The sequence below is a fragment of the Condylostylus longicornis genome, unplaced genomic scaffold, assembly GCF_029603195.1.
Source record: "Condylostylus longicornis isolate FDR11 unplaced genomic scaffold, ASM2960319v2 ptg000049l, whole genome shotgun sequence".
Classification (NCBI taxonomy): domain Eukaryota; kingdom Metazoa; phylum Arthropoda; class Insecta; order Diptera; family Dolichopodidae; genus Condylostylus; species Condylostylus longicornis.
Window position 1 is genome coordinate 7,029,049 of NW_026578018.1, and position 12,081 is coordinate 7,041,129.

The following is a 12,081-nucleotide window of genomic DNA, read 5'->3' on the forward strand; positions in this document are numbered from 1 at the left end:
TATTATTTTAAAAATATTATTTTTGATTAGGACATGAATCAACTATTAATATATTAATTAACATAAACAAATTTAGAGATAAATATCTAGTAATTTTATATACATAACGTTACAAGATACCAAAAAGAATAACGAGCCGATGAGAGAAGTTTCAAATAAAAATTTGGTTATATATCATGCTATAAATAAAAATCGTAGTAATATATAACAGATAGTTGTAAAAGTTTAACATATTTAAAAAGCAAATTAATTATTTTGAAAGAATTTTTAAAAATACATATATTCTTTCGGTATTACATGATTCCATCAAAACTTTTAAGTTGAAACTAGGTCACTTAATCTTTATACACAAATTAAAAAGTTTTAATTCACTTCCACTTAATTTATTTTTTTATTATAAACCTTTTATATTTTACCTCATATAGCCTCAGATACAATGACTTGTATAATAAATAATTTTGTCCAAAAATTGAAAGAATTTTTTTTTTAAATAAATTTTTAATAATTTTTACGACAATGTATACATTTTTAATTTTGATATTTAGAAATTTTAGATGGAATATAAAAATACATAGTATAATATAATATTAATATATATAAATATATATATATGTATAATATACATATGTATATGTAAATAATAAAATACTTGTAAATTTCATGTAAAAAAACAAAATTAAAATTTCACAAATTAAAATTAAAATACACGAAATTCCACAAAAAATTTATAACATTATCATAAAAAAGAAAAATTTAATTTTTATTTCACATTGTAAACATATACACAACTCACAGAAAATAATGTGTATATAATTACAGCACAGAATATATGCACAAACAAAATTATATCAATTTACATTATACTTTTAAATAATTGGATAAGATCCCTATACAATCCTTTGCTTATTTACATGTTATATACATTTATATTGGATTTAATTACATTAATTCGCTAATTATACATGTATATATAATATCTTTTGTTGATTTTTTTTTTTTTTAAACAAAAAATATTTTCTTTTCTTATTTTCATGTTTTTATTAAATATAATAAATAAACAGGAATTAGAATTAGCGAATGTATCAAGACGAGCATCACGTGAAAGTATGCAGGGTACTGAAACACATTTACATCCAAATCAAGTATATAGAAATGGAGAAAGATCACCTAGTTTAAGGTATGAAATAAACTTGTTTTTACTTATTGTTTTTGTTAATATAATATAAATTGTAATATGTCATTAACGAAATTTGTCATAAAGGACCGTTATATATTATGTACGACAATAAAAGACGGCTCTAAAAATATATCAATCATGCAAAAATATTAATATATGTTCTGCATTTGTATTAAAACTTTTATTTTAATTATGTATCATTGTTTATTTTTTGAAACAAACTTTTAACTACTATATTATACTCTTAATCTATTTAGAATTTAATTTGAATAAAAAAATATTTGCTTAGGTAAAATAATATTACTCGCATTTGGTCCACATTTGCGATTATCTATTTACTCTGTAAAACTTTCTTTTTTAAGTTTTGTTAAGTTGCTCAATATTTATTAACCATTAAGTTTTAGTAAATATTTCAGTTGTCTATTTAAACAAAAACAAAAAAAAATATATGTATATGAAAACAAATATTCAAAAAAAAATTATAATTTTTTATTTTCTTTTAATAAAATATAGGCAAGACTTATCACCAACACTTAGATCACCGAGCCCCCGACGAAAATCTCATTATCCACATCATGATATCGGATTCTCAGATACAGTATCAAATGTTGTTGAAATGGTCAAGGAAGGCAGAAATTATCATCATAGAGGATACGGAGGACACCAGTATACTCGTGGTATGTTAATTTATATTTTTAATTTCTATATTATATTTAATTATATTTATATATATTAATTTTAATTTATATAAATTGTTAAAAATTAAAAAAAAAAAATAATTTGTTTATATATAAATTTTTTTTTCGAGTTAATGCATTTTCAAAAGCTATGTCATAAATTTATAAATCACTTTTATAAATTAATTATTTTAACATTAATGAGAACCTTTTTTTTTGTTAATATTATCATTAAAACATTATATACTGTGGAGCATGTTTTTTTTTTAAATATAGCATATTTTTCTTTACAATATTAACCATTATATTTTCAATATTTCGAATTCTGTATACATTTTAACAAAAAAAAATGAATTAAATTTGCTTATTTGTATTTTAAAATTAAATCGTTAAAAAAAAGAACAGTTTTAGACTGAAATCAAGTTTTTTTTTTAAATTACCCATTCCCGCCTGTCTCTTTATACATGTTTAAGACAAAAAACAAAAAAAAAATGTGATTATTGTTATTTTATACATAGTAAAATTTGGAATTTCATGCTGTCAAATTTGGTAATAGTATGTATTTCACACTTGCATATATTTGGAGCGTGATTGTGTATTTCAGGTTTTTTTGCACACCAAATGAGAAGATATCATGTATGTGTTCGGATAATTTAATTTCCAAATAAAAAGAATTTTTTTTTTTTGGTATTGAAATTATTTACCATAAATATTATCATAATATTTCAAAATATTTACCATAATATTTTGGGAAAAAATAAGAAAATTATATAAATTGAAAAAAGGAGAGTTTTGATTTAATGACAAAAAGGTGACTCAAAAATAAGGATACACAATCAGGCTATTATTAAAAATATTATTATTATAATTTTTTTCAGTTTTGTTTAAACAATAAATCATTTTGTAACATATTCCCATTAAAAATCTATTGAAAATAAAAATGAAATGTGTATGGGAAAACATCATATTAAATTGTCCCCAAAAAAGAAATAATAAGTATTGTGTCGATCCTAAATTTTAAACCCGCAACAAAAAAAAAAGAGCTATAACTTTATGCTCTATTTATCTATCTATTATTATGGTTAACTTTGATGTTTACTTACTTACTTACTTACTTACTTTCTTACTTATTAAATTATTATATATGTCATCTAAATTTATGTATATGTATGTGTTTAAAATTCCTATAAAAATATTTTGTTTTTTATCTGTATTCTATTAACTTATTTATCCTATGCTCTATATATACTTATTTTATTAAAACTTAAATATATAAGAGAATAATAAAATAATTGATGAACACAAAAATTTAATATACAATCAAAAACATTTGTGAAATGTTTTCATTGCTCACTTACTTCCACCTAAAATTTGTTGTGAAAATCCGTAATTATAGGTTAATTCCCTTTTTTGCTTATTACTTCTTATATAATATAACAAAATATAATATAACTACATAACTACTTAAATTACAATCTCAAATTAATCAAAAACTTTTATAAAAATTTTTATTAAATTTTGAAACGTTTCTTTATTAAAAATTATTTATTTTTCTAAAAAATAAAATTTAACATTATTTATAATATTTGTCATATATAATAAGTATTATGTTATTAAAGTCCAATTTCCCTAAAATACAAAATAAAAAAATTAAATCTTTATGTTCGAATGTTTTTCTTATTTCATGCAAACTGTTTTGTGTATACTATGTATTTTCATATTTTCAAATCTATTTTCCAGCTTAGTTTCGGCAAAAAGCTCAAATTAGGTAATTAACACTAAAATACTTAAAAAAGTTTTGGCACATACATAATACTTTATAAAATAATACTTTAATACTAAATACATAGTATAACAAAACACCATTCTTAAACAAGAATATTAAACGTAGTTACCAAGAAATACGCTAAGATAAAAAAAACCCCATGATGTTTTTACGATAGCCGTCACTAAGATCTAACTTGACTAAAATTAAATTATAGCTAAAATATTAACTAAATTCATAAGAAAAATTTGTTATTAGTAAAAGGTCAAATAAAATGAAAATAAATTCAACAAAAATTTACATAAAACTGTAAACATTAATCTTCTCTATATTTCGAATTTTTTTCTTTATAAACTTAAAAGAAAATGCCAATTTTTCTTCCGCTTCTTCTTTTGAAAGTGGAATTCTGTAAATGTCTAACCGTAAATTTAGTACTTTAGTTTAAAATATATAAATGTGAAATATTTTTTCTATTAAAGCGTTATATTCTTCATAAAAACCTAAACTTATGCGACAAGATTAACAAAATAATTTAGTAAGTTAATAATCTCAATTAAACACACATGTCTATTGGCAGGAACACTAATTTTAAAAACATATTTGAATTGTTAATTCGAAATATGTAATAAAAAAAAACTTTTGCATACAGTTCTATACACATTTTTACCAATTGGCATTGTATTCTTGTACCAAAAACTCATTTCGGTTATTGCAAATTTTTCTCGTATTCTGATCACAGAAATGTTCATCTAAAAGTTCTATTTACAAACATACATAATATATAATACGTTGCTATTATATATATACATATACCATACTTTTTAATTGTTTGTTTTTCACATTTCAATATTAATTTTCCATATAAAATAGTTTTCATAAGGCTGATTTTTCAAAATAAATGCAAAATTATACCTTTTCAAATTTTTATTTAATATCACTTTGCAATATTGTTACTTGTGTATGTTAATTTGCAAGAGATACTCGTATATAAATTACAATCAGAGAACATGTACATATATAATATTCATACACGCATAATAAATTAGGTTTAATACACAATTTACAAAAAAAGAAAAAAAAAGAAAATTTTACAACTTTTTATCACAGTTTTTATTAGTTAGACACAAAGTTTAATTGTAATTACATAATGTATTTCACGAAATATTTTCTTTACTTGTATAAATACGTTATATTAAATATATATATACTGCATAATATATAAAATACTAAATATAATTAAAAAAATAATCATAAAATTTTACATAAAACAAATCAAAGTTGTTCCATATTCCTTGATATCGATTTGGAGTTCGAGTTTAAAGGTCAATTAAGTTGAAAATTCTCAAGTCAAAGTCAAACTTCAACATTATATACTGCATAGATTGGAACAAATTAATATTAAGATATTTGATATTTTGATTGCTATGTACGTTAATCTATCACATTTGATTAAGGAACTATATGGTTTAAAATATAAATTATGGAACTATATGGTTTAAAATATGGCTTATTAAAATTTTTATATCAAAAGCTGGTCAATTTAAATTTCAATTTTTAGAATAATTGCAAAATTAGATAAAGTGCATTTTTCAGCTTCGCGATGTTCGTGTAGCCCCTTTGCAAGATTTCTATAGTCTATAAAATAGAAAGTTGCAATTAAACTTTTAAAGCTGCGAGTACTGTTCTTCTTTTATTAATGTACAAAAAAAAATATTCATAAATCAATAATTTAATCGATATACTGAAAATATGGAACTCATCACTGAATTGAAAACAAAAAAAACTCATTATAATTTTTATTTTTCTTCATATGTTTACGTGTTTTGGTATATACAAAATAATATATATTATTTTCTTCTGTTTTTTTTTTCATTTTACTATTAATTTTGCTATACAAATAATATAAAAATCAACCAAGAAAAATACACAAAATATATTTCATTACCACACACATAATTATTGTAAAACATTTACTTTAAATAATTATATTTATATTTTTTACAGTATATTAAAATTTTTAAAAATGAAATAAACAAAACAAAAAACACACAACTTCCTTTTATCGCTTTTTTTGGAAATCCTTAATTTTAAATCATTTTTTACAGGATTTTTTTTTTTTTCAGTATATAATATATAGAAACAAATATATACATGTGAAACACAAAAAATATGGAATGTGCATTATATTGTCATCTTATTATGTTAAAAAAAAAACAAACACAATAATCCACGATAAACATATTTATAAATATTGTATTTTGAACACACACAACCAAATAAAAAACACAAGAATAAACCACAAAATAAAACAGTCAAATTTAATTTAAAAAAGAAAAATAATTAATATTAATTATATATTATATAATACATACATACTATACACTGAGGAGAAAATATTTGAAATTCTGGGTCAACACTGAAACGAATTTGAATTAACTATTAAACACAATAAGTACGAGTATAATAAATTTCATGAGAAATTGTCGGCGAAAAAATAAGTAAAAAAATACAAAAATTTAAAGTCTTTCTAAAGTTCGAATGCCTGTATTTCCGAAAAAACGTATAAACCCAAATAATTCGCTCTCCTTTATTTTAAACCCTTTAACAGCCCTTTTAAAAAGTGTTTGTTTGAAGCTTCTATCTTTTTTGGGATAGAGATCGTAAGCAAAAAAGCTTGGGTGTGTTAATTTACGCCAAAATTTATTGAAATCCGAATGTTCCGAACAAATATTTCACTCATTTTCGATCGTTTAACAGATGATATATGGTGCCTAACTTGTTAAACTTAGTTTAAATTTATTTTAGTGTTAATCGACAATTACAATTTTTTTTCTCTCAGTGTAATATATAAATACACTTATAAATACAAATTTTTAAAATAAATAATCGCGCACATAATGTTTTTAAATTTAATAAATAATTTTTCTTCACCGCATTTTCTTTTCCTAAACAAAAAAAAATTAGATTTTAAAAATATATAAAAAAAAAATTTTTTTTGTTCAAGAATCATTGTGTTGTGTTGGTATTTTGCCTTATAAATATATTGTTTAGGCTTTTTAAAATTAATCATTAAAAATCTTACAAAAAAAATGATTGCAAAAAAAAAACAAAATGGTGATTTACACGTTTTTTTCATAAGTGGTTTCTCTCTCTTTCTCTCTTTTATTTATTTTTGTCTTTTTGTGTTGGTTTTTTTTTTATATTATTTTTGTTTTGTTTTTTTTTTATTTTGTTTTTTTTTTTTTCATAAATATTTAGGTTCATGGTCAGCGTCAACAAGTCCAGCAAGATCACCATCACCAACACATTTTGCTGGCCACCTGCCAAGAAGTAAGCAAAATCAATATCAGCATTATCCCTACTATGGGACAACTAGCCTATATCGCAGATCTCGTTCGCCAAGTCCTACACGACTACAGGAGATGCATGAAAATAATAGACTTAGAGCAAATAGAATGGGTACAAAAACAAAAAAAACTATTAATTGGCTTTCTATAAAATCAAAAAAAAACAAGAAATTAAAAGAAATCTAAAAAGAACAAAATAAAATCTTTAATGAAAAATTAAGAAAAAAACTAAAAGATTTAAAATTTGAAGTACAAATATATATATGCATATATATATATATAAATATTTACATTAAAACCAACTATATAATGTACACGTATATTATGTAAACTCATAATTGTATTTACTTATCCAAAATATTGTAAAACAAAGTACAGAATGAAAAATAGAAATTGTAGTTGAATTCCAAGCCCTATATATATGAATCCCAACCTGCATAAATTATATATCTGACCTTCATATTTTAAATTGTAGAATTCAGTCAATTTCACATTCAATTTAATTAGTTCATGTTTGTACATAGTACCATCAATATATAAAATAAAGAATAATATAGACGGTGTATAATGCAAAATATTTATAGATATATCATATTAAAAAAGGATTACAAAAATATAAGGGAAAAGTCTGTTCTATTAAAATTTACAAGATATGTATGTATTATTCCTTTTCTTACATTTATTAATTTATTAAGTAGTTTCATTTCTAAAATTTAAAGAATTACTAAATAATATGTTTTTTTGTTTAACAGTAACAGAATAATAAACAATTCTAACATTATATTCAATACAGTATATTAAAATACAGTTAGAGTCTTCCAAAACATTTCAATTCTTTTTTTGAAATGCATACATATATCCTTATTACAAACACCTTAATTTATGCAATTTCTCTTAGAATCTTTCCGTTTTAATGTTCACGTATAATAATACTCGTATTTACAATAATGCATTAAATAATGATAAAAGGCTACCAAAATGTAAGGATAAAAATAATGAATTAAATATTAGTAGTAAATCTTGAATTCTTCAGGCATAAGAAAGAGGAAGATATGTTAGGGACAATTTTCAATTTATACATATGTAATTATGTAGTTAAAGGATACCTCATCAATTTTTTTCAAATTTCATATATATTTCTCTTAAATTCAAAACTTGTCATAAATTTTTATAAATTTCATTTTCTCGCGTATTTCACATGCATATTTCGTTTCTAATACCATTCTATATAATATAGTAAATTAATAATATAATAGAAATTCATCATAGTTAAATCACCATAAATAATTTTTTTTTTGTTATATGGATAAGTATGTACAATAAAATAAACATAACAAAACGTGAAAATACGCATATATATATATGTATATAAATATTTAAAATATACAAAATAACAACAAAACAAAAACAAATCAAGATTATAAACATATAATTAAATTATAATGCTATATAAAACTAAAAAAAAATTACATAAATTTCATAACACAACTAACAGCGATATATGTTTGCTCGTTCACATTTAACATTCTATACATACTTACATAATATAATAAAAAATAATACATAAACATAATAAGTAAATAGTATAGAAAGTATGACATTCATAGGGTAAATATTCATGCTGAAGTACAGAGAAAAACAATAAAAATAACAAAAAGTTAATAACGCATATAATAATGATCTTTGTACCATAACATACATTTATATATGTAGGGATAAATTACATGGCAGAAAGAAGGTTTGAAAAAAAAATGCGATTTTAAAGAAATAGAAATATAACACAATTCATTCCATAATGAGAAAAAAAAAAAACAGAAAAAAAGGAAGTCAATCAAACGAACCCTAAATAGGAAAAAATATAGAAAAAAAGTAATCCTGTTTAAACGTTTCACTAAGTATATATATATACCCATCGATTTTAGAATTTATACATATAGGATTTTCAAATAATAATATAAAAGGTTTTTTCTTACTAATATGGAAATTATCTGAATATAGGAAGCATATAACATTATTTTTCACGATTCAAAGAAAAAAAAAACTTGTTTTCATTCTAATTCATGCTACGTGTATTTTTTTTTTTTGTATGTAGAAGATTAATAAAATGCTTTTCCTTCTGAAAATATGCAAAAAGATATTATGTCGTTCGTATAATGCTCGTATATAATGCCTACATTTTTTTTAGTATTTTAAAATAAAATTATAACTTTAATAAATTGTTTATTTTTATTTCTCCCTATAAAAATGAAAAAAATAACAACTACACGCATATATAACAAAACAAACAACAACAACAACAAAAATAAAATAAATCCAAAAACAAAACATCGAAATTAAAAAAATTTTTAGGCCATTATGTACAACATAGTTATCCAGCTCTAACAACACGTAGAGGTGGCATTGGACGTAGATTACCTCCAACGCCATGTAAGCCTTCAACACTCCAATTAAAACCATCAAATATCAATTTTCCAAAATTAAATGCAAGCCCAACGCACGTAAGTTATATTATATAATAATATTAATAAATTAATACAAAAAAAATAGTAAATATGTGTGTGCTTACAATAATAAAAGAATAAATTATGTATAATTTTGAAATAATATGTATGTATATATATTTAGACTTCTTGGAGCTGAAATAAATAAATGATAAAAAAAAATTCTTATAATAAAATAGCTTAATTAAATAAATTTAATTTTATGCAAATTGTATATATAATAAATATTTATTTATTTATTTTAGACACACCGTTCAACACCGCATAGTGTTCATTCTCTAATGTACAATCGTGATGCAATACGATATCCGGTTGATACATATTTAAAAGAACGTGATCGTGATAGGGAACGTGATCCATTTAGAGATAGAATACGTGATTATGAATTATGTTGTGAATATCCAGAAGAGGAACATGATTGTTATGATATGGATTATGATCCTGAAATTGATAGAGAAAGGTTACATAATTAAATTATAATTTTTAAAGATTATTATTTTAAGTTAAATTAATGAAACAGAATCGTTTATATGTTAAATCTTTTAGTTCCCGAAAATGTTTATTAATTTAAAAATAGTGAAAAATGTATTCGAATATTCTATATTCCGAGCTTTAGATATTCTCGAAAAACCTGCTAGATCACTATATTGACAACCAGTGTGACAATCTTTTCAAATAATAAAAACAAAAGAATAGGTTGATTTTGAAAGTGGTCGTCGTTATGGCAAACTACGCTTGATATAAAATTTCAACACTTTCTTTAATACTTCATAAAAATTGTTTAAAAATGTTAAATAGATCGGATACAGAGTTCCGATCGTTGTTACTAAAAATTTTTTATTTATAATTTATTTAAAATTTAAAAATCATGTGAAATTTCACCATTACTAAGAGAGTATTAAGTTGCTGTAATGCAGTCTTTCGAAAAAGTTAATAATAAATTTATAATGCAATTGTAATACTATAAAACTGAAAATTCTTTATTCATTTTTGAATTAGTAATTTTCATTGTTTAATTTGTCTAATCAAAAATTATATTAACGTATATATATTTTTATTTTTAGACTGGAATATATAGCTCCACTTTCATTTGAACAAGCTGTTGCTATGGGTAGAACAGGACGTGTTTTACCCTCACCTGTTTTAAATGGTTATAAACCAAAAGGTCCTCATGTAAGACATTCAGATTCCGATGAAGAAGATTGGTGCTAGCAAAGAATTAGATTACGACGGGATAGAAGGGATAGTCAAATGTGGGTTTAGAAGAAAATTAACAAAGAAAATTAACCAAATTATATAATGTATATTTATATATATATAAATATATATATATATATATATATACGTAAAATATAAATAAATAAATATAATATAAATACAAAGAAAAAAGAAATAATAAATAACACAAAATATATAGAAACGGCATTTTGGTATTTACTAATAATCATATTTTAAATTTCTCTTTTTAAAATCAAAATAAAAAATTAAAAAATTCAAAAAAAAAAAAAATAAATAAAACCTAAAAAGAAAAGACAAAAAATACAAAATTCATATATATATATATATATGTATATAGATATATAAATATATTTGCAATATATTATGTATATACGAAACGAAAATTAAAAATATGGCTATCGGTTATCCAGTGCCAATATATAAAAACAAAAAAAAAATCTTTATATAAAAAAAGAGTAAAAAAAACAGAAAAAATTAAAGTCAAAAATAATTAAGTAAAAATTTCAATTTTTTTTGTCCTTTTTTATTTTTAATTTTAATTAAAAATATTGTAAATATTCTAAAAATTATAAATTAAAATACATAATTGTATATATTTAAAAAAAATTATATCTATTGTTATAGTTAAAAAACAACCAAAGAAAAAACCGAAATGTGTGCGTATATATTCATATATAAAATAATCCAACACATAAACATACATACATACATTTATAATATAAAAATAATTTATAATAATTTTAATTTCAATTATTTTATGAATAATAATTTATATAGTTAGAATGTCAGTACTTACAAAAACATTTAACAATTTATATATTATGTGTATATATACATAGATTCAAAAAATGTATAAATAAATCTTTTATAGTAATTTATATCTTATTATTTAGAAATTTATTTAATACTTTATATACTACATTTTTGTAATATATATATATGTTTCAATTGTCGCGGTTAGAGTTGCAATTAAATTCCTTTTGAAATATTTTATTAGAATTAAAATTTATTGTATGTTGATTATTACTTGAATTACTTATGTAAAATTATACATGACTTGAAATTACAGTGAAATTTGTTCAGTCTTAAAGTATAGACCTTAACTCAAAATTCTATAGTTATCTATAATTAATTCCTTTACAAAATGATTATAATTCAAATTTTGGTAAATTTGGTAATATGATGGTTCAAGAAAATAATATATATATATAATATACATAATGTCCGTTAAGATCTTAATATAAAACCTTTCTGAATAATTAATTATACATCAATAATTTTCGATATTTAATTAATTGTTATTAATATTCTAATAAAAAAATAATGAAATGAATATAACATATGTAAAAACTTTAAATTACATTTATATTTAATT

At 21.2% G+C, this 12,081-nt stretch overlaps 1 protein-coding gene across 18 annotated transcripts in view; it reads left to right on the forward strand.

Moving 5' to 3' along the window:
* Nucleotides 1-12,081, forward strand: part of LOC129611363 (voltage-dependent calcium channel type A subunit alpha-1) — an 83,697-nt gene extending 71,616 nt beyond the window's left edge. For 10 of the 18 annotated variants that reach the window (XM_055524472.1, XM_055524483.1, XM_055524478.1 and 7 more), the window contains 6 exons: nucleotides 1,062-1,177; nucleotides 1,691-1,854; nucleotides 6,878-7,078; nucleotides 9,316-9,464; nucleotides 9,713-9,927; nucleotides 10,532-12,079. In XM_055524472.1, the coding sequence (XP_055380447.1) occupies nucleotides 1,062-1,177; nucleotides 1,691-1,854; nucleotides 6,878-7,078; nucleotides 9,316-9,464; nucleotides 9,713-9,927; nucleotides 10,532-10,679 (993 nt within the window). In that variant the 3' untranslated portion in view covers nucleotides 10,680-12,079. Of the gene's footprint in view, nucleotides 1-1,061; nucleotides 1,178-1,690; nucleotides 1,855-6,877; nucleotides 7,079-9,315; nucleotides 9,465-9,712; nucleotides 9,928-10,531 lie in introns of all 18 variants that reach the window. The other 8 variants (XM_055524471.1, XM_055524470.1, XM_055524487.1 and 5 more) reach the window with 4 other exon arrangements.